The sequence below is a fragment of the Sardina pilchardus genome, chromosome 20, assembly GCF_963854185.1.
Source record: "Sardina pilchardus chromosome 20, fSarPil1.1, whole genome shotgun sequence".
Classification (NCBI taxonomy): domain Eukaryota; kingdom Metazoa; phylum Chordata; class Actinopteri; order Clupeiformes; family Clupeidae; genus Sardina; species Sardina pilchardus.
Genome location: NC_085013.1, coordinates 28,432,149 through 28,445,664, shown reverse-complemented (window position 1 = coordinate 28,445,664; position 13,516 = coordinate 28,432,149). Strand labels below are relative to the sequence as shown.

The 13,516-nt window shown below is 46.4% G+C and overlaps 1 protein-coding gene across 1 annotated transcript; it reads right to left on the bottom strand.

Moving 5' to 3' along the window:
• Window positions 1–82: 82 nt before the first annotated feature.
• LOC134067121 (XK-related protein 5-like) lies at window positions 83–5,777 on the bottom strand. Its single transcript, XM_062522196.1, has 6 exons — window positions 5,645–5,777; window positions 4,767–4,951; window positions 2,888–3,100; window positions 1,746–1,915; window positions 1,277–1,388; window positions 83–963 (listed from the first exon to the last, which is right to left on the bottom strand). The coding sequence occupies exons 1-6, from the start codon at window positions 5,713–5,715 to the stop codon at window positions 83–85; spliced, it is 1,632 nt and encodes a 543-aa protein (XP_062378180.1). The 5' UTR covers window positions 5,716–5,777.
• Between the last annotated feature and the right edge of the window lie 7,739 nt (window positions 5,778–13,516).

Genomic DNA, 13,516 nt, shown 5'->3' with positions numbered 1-13,516 from the left:
ACTAATGTTCAATCTTAAAAGATTGAGTTTAGTATGGTGAAAACCAGACTACTGTAAGCCAGACTACCTTTAAGCTGCCGTGCTACTTAAACTGGACCTGCCTTCTGAGCCCTGCTGGCCGAGGCCCTGCGTGTCCCGTGGGCTTGAGCTCGTGTTTGGGGGTGGAGGTGAAGCACGGCTCCCTGCTCAGCAGCTCCCTGGTTCCCCACTGCAGGGGCTCTCGGTTGGGGGCGGGGGACAGCTGCGCTGCGGCCTCCAGGTTTGGGTCTTTGGCCACAGCAGACGCGGCGGCCACACAGTGAGGGGAGGTGGGGTCAGCACTGAAGTACAGCGTGGTGTCCGAGTCATCGAGGTCACAGTCCATCTCCACGCTCTCCTCCAAACCGGACCTCCCCTCTGGACTCTCCCGTTGGGTTCCAGAACCAGAACAGTCTGGGTGGTTCTCCACGGCCGCCCTGTTCTCTTCTGAAGGCTGGCTCTGGCGCACGGACGTGCTGACGGTGAAGTACTGGCTCTCCCTCTTCTCCGAGAGCGGCTCTTCGGTGTCATGTTGCGACGCAGCCTCCAGGTCCCGGGGGCGGGGCTCGTCGTCGTCCAGGCCCTTCGGACCTTCAGTCACGTCCAGCAGAGCAGCCAATCCCTCTGGGCCATAAACAAGGCTGACCTTATTCCAGTCTCCGGTCTTGACAGCCAGGCAGATTAAGCACCAGTGGTGGTGTCTGGGAGCCATGCTGTGCTTCTCTGAGCTCAGCTCTGAGTGTGCCGACTGACCCAGAGTCTGGGCATAGCCAGTAATGGAGAAGGTGCCATGTCTGTGGACGGAGGCCTCAGGAGCACTCTTCTCCCCAGTAGAGGAGCCTTGCTCCAGGCTGGCTTGGGCACTCTGGCTTCGGTGGAGACTCTGCAGGATCTCGGTGGATTTGGGGTGAAGGAACCAGTAATAAACCGTCACAGATATAACACCTGAAATCACACAATGCAGAAAGAGCAATAACTAAGACAATACCTCTATGAGAACAAGGATGTCTGATTCTCCTGCCTGCAGTGAAACATCGATTGTAAATGTGTGGGTAATGTAGCTAGATTTCTCAGCTTTGTTTTAATAAGAAACATATAGAGATTCCACAGCAATGGACATTACAACGTACAACATATTTGTCATTTGTCTGCGCACCTATGAACTACATATGTCATTTGTAAATATAATGTATCTAATGATTTATCACTAAACACAAGAAGCATCAACAGCACAGTTGGCCTGAGCGCTGTACTGTACCTATGAGGAAGCTGCAGAGGACAGCAGTAGGGATGCACAGGTTGGCCCACGATGCTTCAGCTAAAATGTCCGAGGCCGACAGCAGCAGAGCAAAGTTCTCCAGCAACATCACCTGAAATACAAACCAATACAGAAAACATCAGCACTGTCATCTGACAAGATCTCTATTCTGCCATGCATATTTGCTTTGCAAGTTACTAATATACAGCAATATAACCAATATAACACTTAACATTTGATTTTGTTTAATTGAATGTATATTCTGGAAAATTAAGGTCTTGAAAATCCAATCTACTTTGCTACCAAACTTACACCAACGAATCGCAAACCTGTTATAACTGGCTATCTACCAAAGCTGACGTGTAATTAAAGATAAGATGACGTTTCTTTGAATGAAAGCATCGGTCCAGTGGGCAAATATAAATGTCCGGAACAGTCCCCTGCAGCTGAGGAACCCTGACAGACCCACCACGTAGAACGCTGCCATGCGGAACCGGCAGGGGCCATCCTTCACGTTGAGGAAAAAGAAGACGTGCAAAGCTCCCAGGACACAGTTGAAGAGGCGCCAGTGTCCAGGGCTTCTGAAGATGTCGGTCTGCTGGGACACCAGCCAGAAGGATGCAACCAGCCAGTGGAAACCTGTCAAAAAGCAAAGTCCAAAAGTCCAAGTAAATAGGGGTTCAACTGTACCGCACGCATATCCAAAAGCGATGAAACAGGGTGCTGGACAGACAAGCGTATGTCAGGAAAAAAGACAAAAAGTCCGCACACCAGAATATGCTCCTCAGTTACTTTTAATGGTACCATTATGGACGTTTTGTCCTTTTTCCTGACATTTAAATAGGTATCGTAGTATCTATGGGGTTTTTTATTAATAGGAATCTGTCCGAACAACATTTTTTTTCTAAATGACTTAAACAGTAAGTTCACCTGTTACCATGTTTACCTGTTACTTTAAGTCTTTCTATTTCTTAATTACAAAACAATAAAATCACAAAAAAAAACGTGAAAGAACTACTCTAAGAATTCCCATTCACAAATAAAAGCTTGATTAAAAGACTCGTTGAGCTTCAGCGTGGTGCGTGGTTAGACCCGGTGTGTGTCGTTGAGCTTCAGTGTGGTGCGTGGTTAGACCCGGTGTGTGTCGTTGAGCTTCAGCGTGGTGCGTGGTTAGACCCGGTGTGTGTCGTTGAGCTTCAGCGTGGTGCGTGGTTAGACCCGGTGTGTGTCGTTGAGCTTCAGCGTGGTGCGTGATTAGACCCGGTGTGTGTCGTTGAGCTTCAGCGTGGTGCGTGGTTAGACCCGGTGTGTGTCGTTGAGCTTCAGCGCGGTGCGTGGTTAGACCCGGTGTGTGTCGTTGAGCTTGAGTGTGGTGCGTGGTTAGACCCGGTGTGTGTCGTTGAGCTTCAGTGTGGTGCGTGGTTAGACGCGGTGTGTGTCGTTGAGCTTCAGCGTGGTGCGTGGTTAGACGCGGTGTGTGTCGTTGAGCTTCAGCGTGGTGCGTGATTAGACCCGGTGTGTGTCGTTGAGCTTCAGCGTGGTGCGTGGTTTGACCCGGTGTGTGTCGTTGAGCTTGAGTGTGGTGCGTGGTTTGACCCGGTGTGTCCTTACCAGCGACGCCGCACACCCACCAGGAGAAGACCCGGGCGAAGAAGACCAGGCTGGTGACCCTGGCGCCCAGCATGCCCCCCCTCCACACCAGCTGGCACAGGATGGCGGCGGGCGGCATGGGCACGTGGCCGGGCCGGAGCAGAGAGCACGCCCGCCCGTACAGGACCAGCGCCCAGCACAGGGACAGCAGGCACAGCCCACACGCCAGGGACACTAGAGGACACAGAACACACACACGTCAGCAGGCACAGCCCACACGCCAGCGACACTAGAGGAGAGAACACACACGTCAGGGACACTAGAGGAGAGAACACACACGTCAGGGACACTAGAGGACACAGAACACACACGTCAGGGACAGCAGGCACAGAACACACGTCAGGGACACTAGAGGACACAGAACACACACGTCAGGGACAGCAGGCACAGAACACACGTCAGCGACACTAGAGGACACAGAACACACACACGTCAGCAGGCACAGCACACACGTCAGCGACACTAGAGGACAGAACACACACACGTCAGCAGGCACAGCCCACACGTCAGGGACACTAGAGGACAGAGCACACACACGCCAGCGACACTAGAGGACAGAACACACACACGTCAGCAGGCACAGCACACACGTCAGGGACACTAGAGGACAGAGCACACACACGTCAGAGACACTAGAGGACACAGAACACACACGTCAGGGACACTAGAGGACACAGAACACACACGTCAGAGACACTAGAGGACACAGAACACACACGTCAGGGACAGCAGGCACAGCCCACACGCCAGCGACACTAGAGGACAGAGCACACACACGTCAGGGACACTAGAGGACACACGCCAGCGACACTAGAGGACAGAACACACGCCAGAGACACTAGAGGACAGAACACACACGTCAGGGACACTAGAGGACAGAACACACACGCCAGGGACACTAGAGGACAGAGGACACACGTCAGGGACACTAGAGGACACAGAACACACGTCAGGGACACTAGAGGACAGAACACACACGTCAGAGACACTAGAGGACAGAACACACGCCAGAGACACTAGAGGACAGAACACACGCCAGAGACACTAGAGGACAGAACACACACGCCAGAGACACTAGAGGACAGAACACACACGTCAGGGACACTAGAGGACAGAACACACACGCCAGGGACACTAGAGGACAGAGGACACACGTCAGAGACACTAGAGGACAGAACACACGTCAGAGACACTAGAGGACAGAACACACGTCAGAGACACTAGAGGACAGAGGACACACGTCAGGGACACTAGAGACTAGAGGACACAGAACACACGTCAGGGACACTAGAGGACAGAACACACGTCAGGGACACTAGAGGACAGAACACACACGTCAGGGACACTAGAGGACACAGAACACACGTCAGGGACACTAGAGGACACAGAACACACACGTCAGGGACACTAGAGGACAGAACACACACGCCAGGGACACTAGAGGACACAGAACACACACGTCAGGGACACTAGAGGACAGAACACACGTCAGGGACACTAGAGGACACAACACACACGTCAGGGACACTAGAGGACAGAGCACACACGCCAGGGACACTAGAGGACACAGAACACACACGTCAGGGACACTAGAGGACAAAGGAACGTAAACAAACAGCTGGACAACTGGTAGCTCTGTGCACAAGATGTTCTGTATATCCAGAGGTATGTTGGGTGCTCTTGGACACAAGGGAGAATGAGAATCATTCCAGGAGAAAGAGAGTAAAGGGCCGTTCACACCAGAATGAGAACTATAACAATACTGTAGCTATGGCACTGTAGCCAGCTGTGCCACAGTGGTCCCCAAAGACATGTTTTTAAAGTGTGTGTGAGCACTCACCAGGAGAGGAGAGGCCCTCGTCGGAGCTGAAGAGGATGTGTGTGTGCAGCAGGGTCTGCGGGAGGCTAACGAGCAGGGCCTCCAGCAAGAGCAGAGCGGACACGTCGGCCTGCTGCAGGACCACACTGGCCACCCCCACGTCTCTGTCCTGCTGACGCCACAGCGTCCGCACACACCTCCACAGCCTGCGCAGGGAGAGGGACTCACACTGAGACATTGTAACGTTGACCGTGCTTGTTATCGGCAATAAGAGGAAAGCATTTGTTCAAATGTATCATGAGAATGACTGTTATGTGTCAGATCTGCACCACATTCATGAGGTATTTTAGCACATTCCTCCCTCAGTCGAGCCATAGTCTTAGGATGTCTGGTGTGAGTACTGTAGCTCTGTTGAGATCATTCCACAGCATCTATACTGGTTAAGATCTGGGCCCTTCATGGGCCACTAGTTTCTCTTTTTTGAAGTGATGTCCTTCTATGTTAGGGTTAAGGTTTGTTTAGCTGCAGGACCCAACGTCTACTTAGCTTTAGCTGCTAGAGAGTCTACATTACATTATACTGTTGGAATAACAGACATGGGGTTCGCTTATTTTTTCCAACCAGCATTGTGAAAGTTTGAAAGATCTTTTCAATATGGACAAGAATCCAGTCATTTGGAATTGGATATTTGTGTTGATTATCGTTATTCAGATGAGGATCGGACAACATTTTAAGACACATTTGCACCTTAATAATGCATGTTATTCCAAAGATGTCCCCTTCTTTCTCTTATGGGATCTGACACTATATATTTCTTCTTTATTTTATTTACTTTACTTCAACTTTATTTAGCTAGTCAGGTGCCCTCCGCCTAGGTAGGACACTGTTTGGAGTCTTACCTTGTAAAGATGCCCATGTGAAGAACATGGATGATGATCGCAGACATTCTCCCTTTGCCCCCATCTGACATACACCACCTGAAACTGAGGATCTGCACAACTGACCCTAATGTGATTAGGCCAAGAGAGAGGCAGGCCCATAGTGTTTGGCCAATCAGGAAGAAATGCACCACACAGAAGAACACTGGAACAGATCAAACAAACAAAAAAGTGAAACAATGTGACAATCAACAATGCAATGGAAGACATACGTTCTGAACAGAGCAGAGGTTCCCATCTACGTAGCTCAGTGACATGTGTTTACATTCTATGCGTTCATTTGATCTCCAACGCCGTTACGGTTCCTTTGAGTCCATGTGGTTGTAATGTAATCCATCTGTGCCAAATGTCTGGGAACGCCCCCTCTTGTTCATTCATGAATGCCAGAAAAGGCGCCCAAATATGACAATGCCAGACTGGCTATTGAAAAACGTTTTCTGTTGTATAACCTATAACGTATTTTTGAGCAAACATGAACTTGAAGGCGTAATGTTATAAACGGAAAGCAGTTTATAATTGTGGCGTTAGCCTTACGTTACGCATAACAGACACATAACAACAGTTGTCTAAAACAAATTAAAAGATATAAGAAAGAAGTTTTCATGTCATCAACGCGATCTTTAGACGCAAGAAAACTTGAAAACTTGCTCATAATGTAACCAAATATGTTGGCTTAACTAGAATTCAAGAACGGTAGCGTACACTGTAGCCCACGTTTTATAAAAGATTCAAATTAAAGTAACTTTACTTACGCGCTGCTCTTTCCGACAGACTTATGACTGCGGTGAATAAGAACAGACATATTTGACACCACATCGCCCATATTCCTTTTTCACATTGCATGTTTAACGGCAGCAGTCCGAGTTTCTCGGGAATTTCACAGTAGCATCTCTCTTTTGCGGGTATGCCGAATATGCAGGAAGCCAGTCGGAACCCAGTCCCAGTCTGAAGAAGACTACTCGCTTCATGCCCGTCTGCTTGTCCATTGAAGTTGCAAATGCGATACGTCACTCCCGCGTATAAAAGTCATCTGACACTGCGTGGTTGTATTCAGCTCATAGATATATGGTATTCAGCTAAACATATGTCTATAATATATTTTGACCAGATGGAAAATATTGTTGCCAAATTTCATAGCTAAGATCAGTTTTCCTAGTTTGGAGTAATTCACCGATTCAAAAACAATTAAATAAAGATAGCCTAAATGTTTTTTTTAGCTGAATAACAACAATGACAGTGACATCAAAGGGATACAGATACAGAATCATCCCAAACAACTTCTGTTGTATGGCAATTAAAGTATTGAATCTTGAATTGAATCTTGAATAAAAAAGATAGTATAACAGGACAAAAAAGAGGAATACGTTAGTTCATCATTGCAGTGCTGAGTAAACATTTAAGTCAATCTGTTGTTTTTATCATCAAAACATCATTATCATTTTATATCATTATCATTATCATTATTATTATTAGTAGTAGTAGTAGCCTAGTATTAACAATTCTGAGAGACTTAAGTAATTCAAGCAACTTGGATTTTCATAGTAAAAAATTAATCCTTAGCCTTTTTGCAGTTTATATCCTGGATTAAACCATTCCAGTAGAATTTTCCCCTGGGTGAAATTATTTTATTAAACTCAAGAGTTTGGCAAATATGTTTGTCACACATTTTATAAAAAATATTAATACCATTCAAAATCAGTTGTTTTATGAAGTGAAATGTTTTCATGCAGATGGATAATAGGTGAAGTAATAGATCATGCAGTGTATAGTGTAGGCCCTATTCTCTGACTGAAAGTGTACAGAAATTGTGCATTAGTATTTACTAAATTATGAAATTTAGCCTAAACCCCCGAATCTTTGTAACTTTGTAATTCGTAGTGACGTCATTGAGAACAAGCACTTAATACGTGAGACACAGACCCTGAAAATATGAATATGCTCTTGTAGTTTGATATCAGCTTGAGGTATGTTCCTACATAGAGAGGTCAGGTCAATATATGCGGAGCCAGGCCTGAGAAGCGCTTTGTTACACTGACAGTTGTTTCAAAAGCTTCACAATGCATTCCAGGAGTCACCCAGTATTTATCAGAAAGATTGGCCTTGGAATGTATCAAACTGATGCCTGACATTTGAGTGTAACAGTAACACAATGGAGCAGAACCTCTGATGAAAAGAGGCATTGTAATCACGGCAAAGAGTTCCCAGCGGGGCAGCACATACTTTCACATTCAGAGTAAGCGCTTTCCCCCCCACAACGCCTTACAATTATAACTTCTTGACATATCAGTCAGTCCTCAATAAAAGAGTGGATGATCTTTCCACAGCGAGGCACTGCTGCTACAGACCCAACCGACTTACCTCTGCAGTCTAGCTTACCACCAGCAGATGTCACTACCCCCACACAGCCTATCCCTTTCCCCAGCAGAGAGCTCACAGAGGATGATTCCCTGTTCTCCTCACTGGGATGCTCACAGAAGATGAATCAGATGATTCCCTGTTCACCTCACTGGGATGAGTCAGAAGATGAATCGGATGATTCCCTGTTCACCTCACTGGGATGAGTCAGAGGATGAATCAGGTGATTCCCAGTTCACCTCACTGGGATGGCTCTCAGAGGATGAATCGGATGATTCCCTGTTCACTTCACATTATTCACTGTTCACCTCACTGGGATGCTTCAATGGGATAAATCAGATGACTAGTAGACAATCCACGCACATCCTATTCGCCTGGGTGCCGGAACTTCAAAAAGGCCATACAAAAAAGGATAAAAAGTCCGCACACCAGTATAGCTCCCAGTGATAGTTTATTGAAGCAACGTTTCGAGCAATACGCTCTTCCTCAGGCTTGTAGCTATCACTGGGAGCTATACTGGTGTGCGGACTTTTTATCCTTTTTTTTTATGAATCAGATGACTCCCTGTTCACCTCACTGGGATGCCCTCAGAGGATGAATCAGATGACTCCCTGTTCTCCTCACATGATTCCCTGTTCACCTCATTGGGATGCCCTCAGAGGATGAATCAGATGTGCTGCCGGGCTCTCCTCTCTGGTGCGCATCACTTGGGGATGCTCCTCTCAGTGCCAGTCATTTGTTTCTTTGGTAAAGTAGACGCTAAAGTGTGACACAGATGTTTCACATCTGAAGACCTATTTAAAATGTGGGGGAAAGGTAGCCTGGGTGAATCCAGATAAATCTGGATTTATCAAATCCGAAATAAATCAAATTTGCTTTGCTCTGCAGGTCTGTCTGGAAAGAGGCCCAGAGACGCCTGTTTCTGAACTTGCCATTTGACTTCTACCACGTGCTCCTTTCCAGACCGACATGCACAGCTAATTCAGATTTGCTAACAGGTTCGTCTAGGTTCACCTAGGGTAGAAAATGGGGTAAAATATGTCCTCTGTAAAGTATATTTCATAAACACTTTTAATAGACAAACACCCTGATATAAAACATACAACGGAGGCTCTTTGAACATCTGAATGCCATTTACCTGCACACGAGATTTCACAGCTTTGTCCCGCACTTGATAGGTTTTGGTTCGTTGACTGTCAGAGGAGAACTTTCCACCAAGCTCTTTCTCAAAAGACGCATCAGCATTGATGGTTTGTGAGGTTGAGCTGGTGTGATTTATCCAGTGTTCAAAAACATCTGAGCTTTTCTCCACGGCAGTCATCTTCTGCGGGATGACAAACACCTCGTCTGGGATCAGATATACACCATCTTCAGTGGTCTGGCACTGGGAGTAACTGAAGTTCATGACTCGACCCATATCCTTGTTCCGAAGATTATCCCAGCCCCCACCAGGTAAGACCTCCAGAGCCAGGCTGTGATTCTTGCGGCATTCCCGTAACCCATTGCTAGGATGGGGCCCAGCACAAACAGAGCTTTTATGGACAACAGCAAGGACAATTACAGAGACCAGTCTTGGGTCCATCTCTGTTAGTGTGGCGCATTAAACTCAAGCCTCTCAAGTGGCAGGTTACTGTGTCAGATAAAACCAGCAGAACTTCCTTGTCAATGTTTTGATACACTAGTTATAGTCTTTCTATCCTGAAGTGGTGCCAGTATCATCAGTGTCAACAACCAACACCTCTGAATGGAATGCACCATCTCATATCCGTATTGTCTTGCACCACGTCTATGTGTTGTACTGATTGAATGAAACGTAAGGGCACTGGAAATGCAGCACCGTTCACAGTAATAGGCTCCCCTTGAAAGATTTCGTAAAAGGAGGTATACAGAATCATCTCTTGATTTAGCTTGGTTTCATAAAAGCAATGAGGAGACATTGAGACTTGCAGGGAAACACATCTATTCTGAGAAAAAAACCATACAGCAGTAAATAATATGACCGCCACTCAGCACTTTTGATTTGAAGTTTCTCTACACCTCTACTCCTGCAACTCCTTCAACATCGCATATCATACATGCTCTATTGCATTGCTCAGTAATGGTTAAAACTCTAATTTGTGTGTGTGTGTGTGTGAGTGTTTGACCATAGGGAACTAAGTGAAGCAGCTAGCCTCTAAAACCTCGTACAAGATCAATGTGTCAGCCTCACAAAACAAATCATGGAGAACAAGTGTACAATTGATGATCAATAATTCCTTGGATCTTTCCAAAAAACGTTGACCTTTTGGGCTCTGTCCAGCAAGGATGGCACGCCAATGTTATATCCGTACATACACAAGCATTTGTGTAATGCATTGCATTAATATTGGCTCTGAAATGTACTTAAAGGACAAATACGGTCAGTTTAACATGGAGCTCTGTTGCTCATGTTCTGGAATACTGTCTGTCAGACAAAACGTGAAAAAATGGGGTGCTGTCTGACTCCTCTTCCCTGTTTCAGGTATGTATCTATGTCTCATTTTGTAGTCTTAATAATAATCTCACACCACCCCAAGGACTTGTATACGCATTGTGAACACTTTGGTTGTGATATTATGGTAGGCCTATGTCATGTATGTTGCATTAAATCATTTACAAAGCTGAGAGTGAGTAAACCCAGGTAAAAAAAAAGTATACTTAAGTAGTATTTTCTTGCCATATACTAAAATACATACACCGAAGCTGTAGGAGGAGCTCTGCAGAGAAACCTGTGAGTGAAGAACGGGAAAACAACAGGAAACCTTTAATCCTTCACCACCACAACAAAAGCTGTATTGGGGGAACAAGCCACAAGAAGCAGACTATTTATAACAGCAGAGTAAAAAATATATATCGCAATGCTAGGGGAAGCTCTACACTACAGTCGCCAAAAATACCTGAACCTGCATAGCTCATCTTTAACTGATGCCGTCAGTGCAGTGTTCAACAGCACTGCTAACCTCTTCTGTTGTGTGTCGTGTAATCTCCGCCCCATGTCAGATTGCTGTGCTCACAGACTCACCTGGCTTCACCACGCTACACTCATGGCCTATGATGAGACAGAACTACAGAACTGAATACACACTTTCAGCTCCAAATGTGGTTGGCCTGTTGCAGTGCTGCCCTCACCTGGTCCATGTGTGTATAGCATCTCATGACTAAAAACATGTGGCCTGAGCTGAGTAGCTCTGCTGGCAAATATTAAGTATACCATGGGCATATATACCCATATATATATATACTGTACACAGTATATGACACTGTAGTGGTTAAGAAGCTGGGCTAGCATACCTGTCTTATATACCCATATATATACACAGTATATAGTCCGGTGCCCACCAGAAGCGGCGTTCAGCGGTGTTCGGCGGTCTGGGCTTGGCGCGCAGGATTTTAGAATAGTTTTCTATCTCTGTGCGGCTGCTGCGCGGCAGACGTTTCCAGTGGGCGATGCTCCATTGAAAACAATGGAATTCTAATTTTTTTCATGGCGCGGCGCACCGCGTACGCTTCTGGTGGGCGTTGGACTTATGACAGTGTAAAAACTGGTATCTGACACCTACACAGTTTATGTTAACATCACAAGACAGCTTCACCTCAGATAAGAGGAGAGGAGAGGGTACAGGGCAAATGAGTGTAAAAATCAGTTAATCATAAATTAACCTTTTACAAGAAATGCGATGGAGTGCAAAGTGTCCCAAACAGAAAGACAGAAACTATTTTCCAGCCTCACGTGGGAGGTAAACAGGAAGTGTGGGTAGAGGCGTAGATACTTTCTTTCCATCCAGCAACTCGGAGGATGAATCGGATGACTCCCTGTTCACCTCACATGATTCACTGTTCACCTCACTGAGATGACTCACAGAGGATGACTCCCTGTTCACCTCACTGGGATGCCCTCAGAGGATGAATCACATGATTCCCTGTTCACCTCACTGGGATGACTCACAGAGGATGACTCCCTGTTCTCCTCACTGGGATGCCCTCAGAGGATGACTCCCTGTTCTCCTCACTGGGATGCCCTCAGAGGATGACTCCCTGTTCACCTCACTGGGATGACTCTCAGAGGATGAATCAGATGTGCTGCCGGGCTCTCCTCTCTGGTGCGCATCACTTGGGGATGCTCCTCTCAGTGCATTTCCAGATGAGATGACGGCGGGGAAAGTGCAACACTTGGGTCTCCCCCCCTTACTGGCCCATCACTCACTCAGAGCAGCCACAGTGTGGCGTGCTAACAGTGCAAAAAGCTTCTGGAGACTCATTGTAGGCTCTCCTCAGTGGAGACGTGTGCTTTAATTTGTGCAATGTTTCTGTGAGGAAATCCACTCTGCATTTAAAACAGCGGCTGCCGACTTTCACCCTACTTCCATGACACGTGCCACAAGCGCAGACAGTGAAATATATCATGCCTGCGATATCTCCTACAGTAAGTAGGCTTCATCATTGGTGAAAATTGGTGGATTTGGCAACATTTTTTATTAATTTGATGTTCCAATAATACAATGTAATTACAATGTTTTCACAAGGTGAATGAATCAAGGCTATTCCCTTATGCATATATCTAAAACAATGTCTTAAAATAAAACATAATTATGAACATACGACCCCACTGTACTTATACCCTGCAAGAAGTAAGAATTCATTAAACAGCAGTATAATCTTGAGTCAAAGCTATTTCTCTTTTGCACAATCTAAGACAATGTATTTTCTTATGTATGTAGCCTATGTTTTTTTTATTTTTTTATTTAAGCTTTTCTGCCTTTAATCGGATAGGATAGTAGAAAGAGAGCCAGAAAGTGAGTGGGAGAGAGAACTGGGGTGGGATCCGGAAAGGACCACAGGGCGGAAATCGAATCCGGGTCGCTGGCGTGCGGAGCAGGTGCCCCAGCCAGTCGTGCCACGGCTGGGGCCTAAAACAATGGCTTTTAAAGCTACTGTATGGTCAGTTCTCTTTCTTCTTTCTACACCCCAGTGTCGAGAAGAGTCCCATAGTCCTCCCTACGAGACAGGCTTCCGAATTTCCTCTTTACTACGTACGCTACTCCAATAGCTAAGATGATTGAAAACGTGACAAGAAATCCTGCAGCAATCTGCCCCCCTGCTGAAGTGTGGAGCTGTCTCACATATTTAGCTACTTCCCCAGACTCGGCACGTTTCCATGAATTTGAATCACCTCTTCGAAGCCACACCTGATCTCCCTCAGTTACCATAATCATTGTCTTGTTATCAACCTTTCTGATCAATTCTGGGTGAGTGAACGGAGGCAAGTTGATGGGTTTCAGCTGCCCACCTGTAAATGCTCCAGACTTCACACAGTACAGAATTTGGCATCCGTCGTCTATTGTGACGAGGTGTTGGCTGAACTGTGGTGGGCAGCGATGTTCAAACCAAGCCAAGGGGTTTCCAGCCCTGCAGCTGAAAAACCCTCCAAAAGGCACAGACAGTGAAGAAGCCTGTTCATAA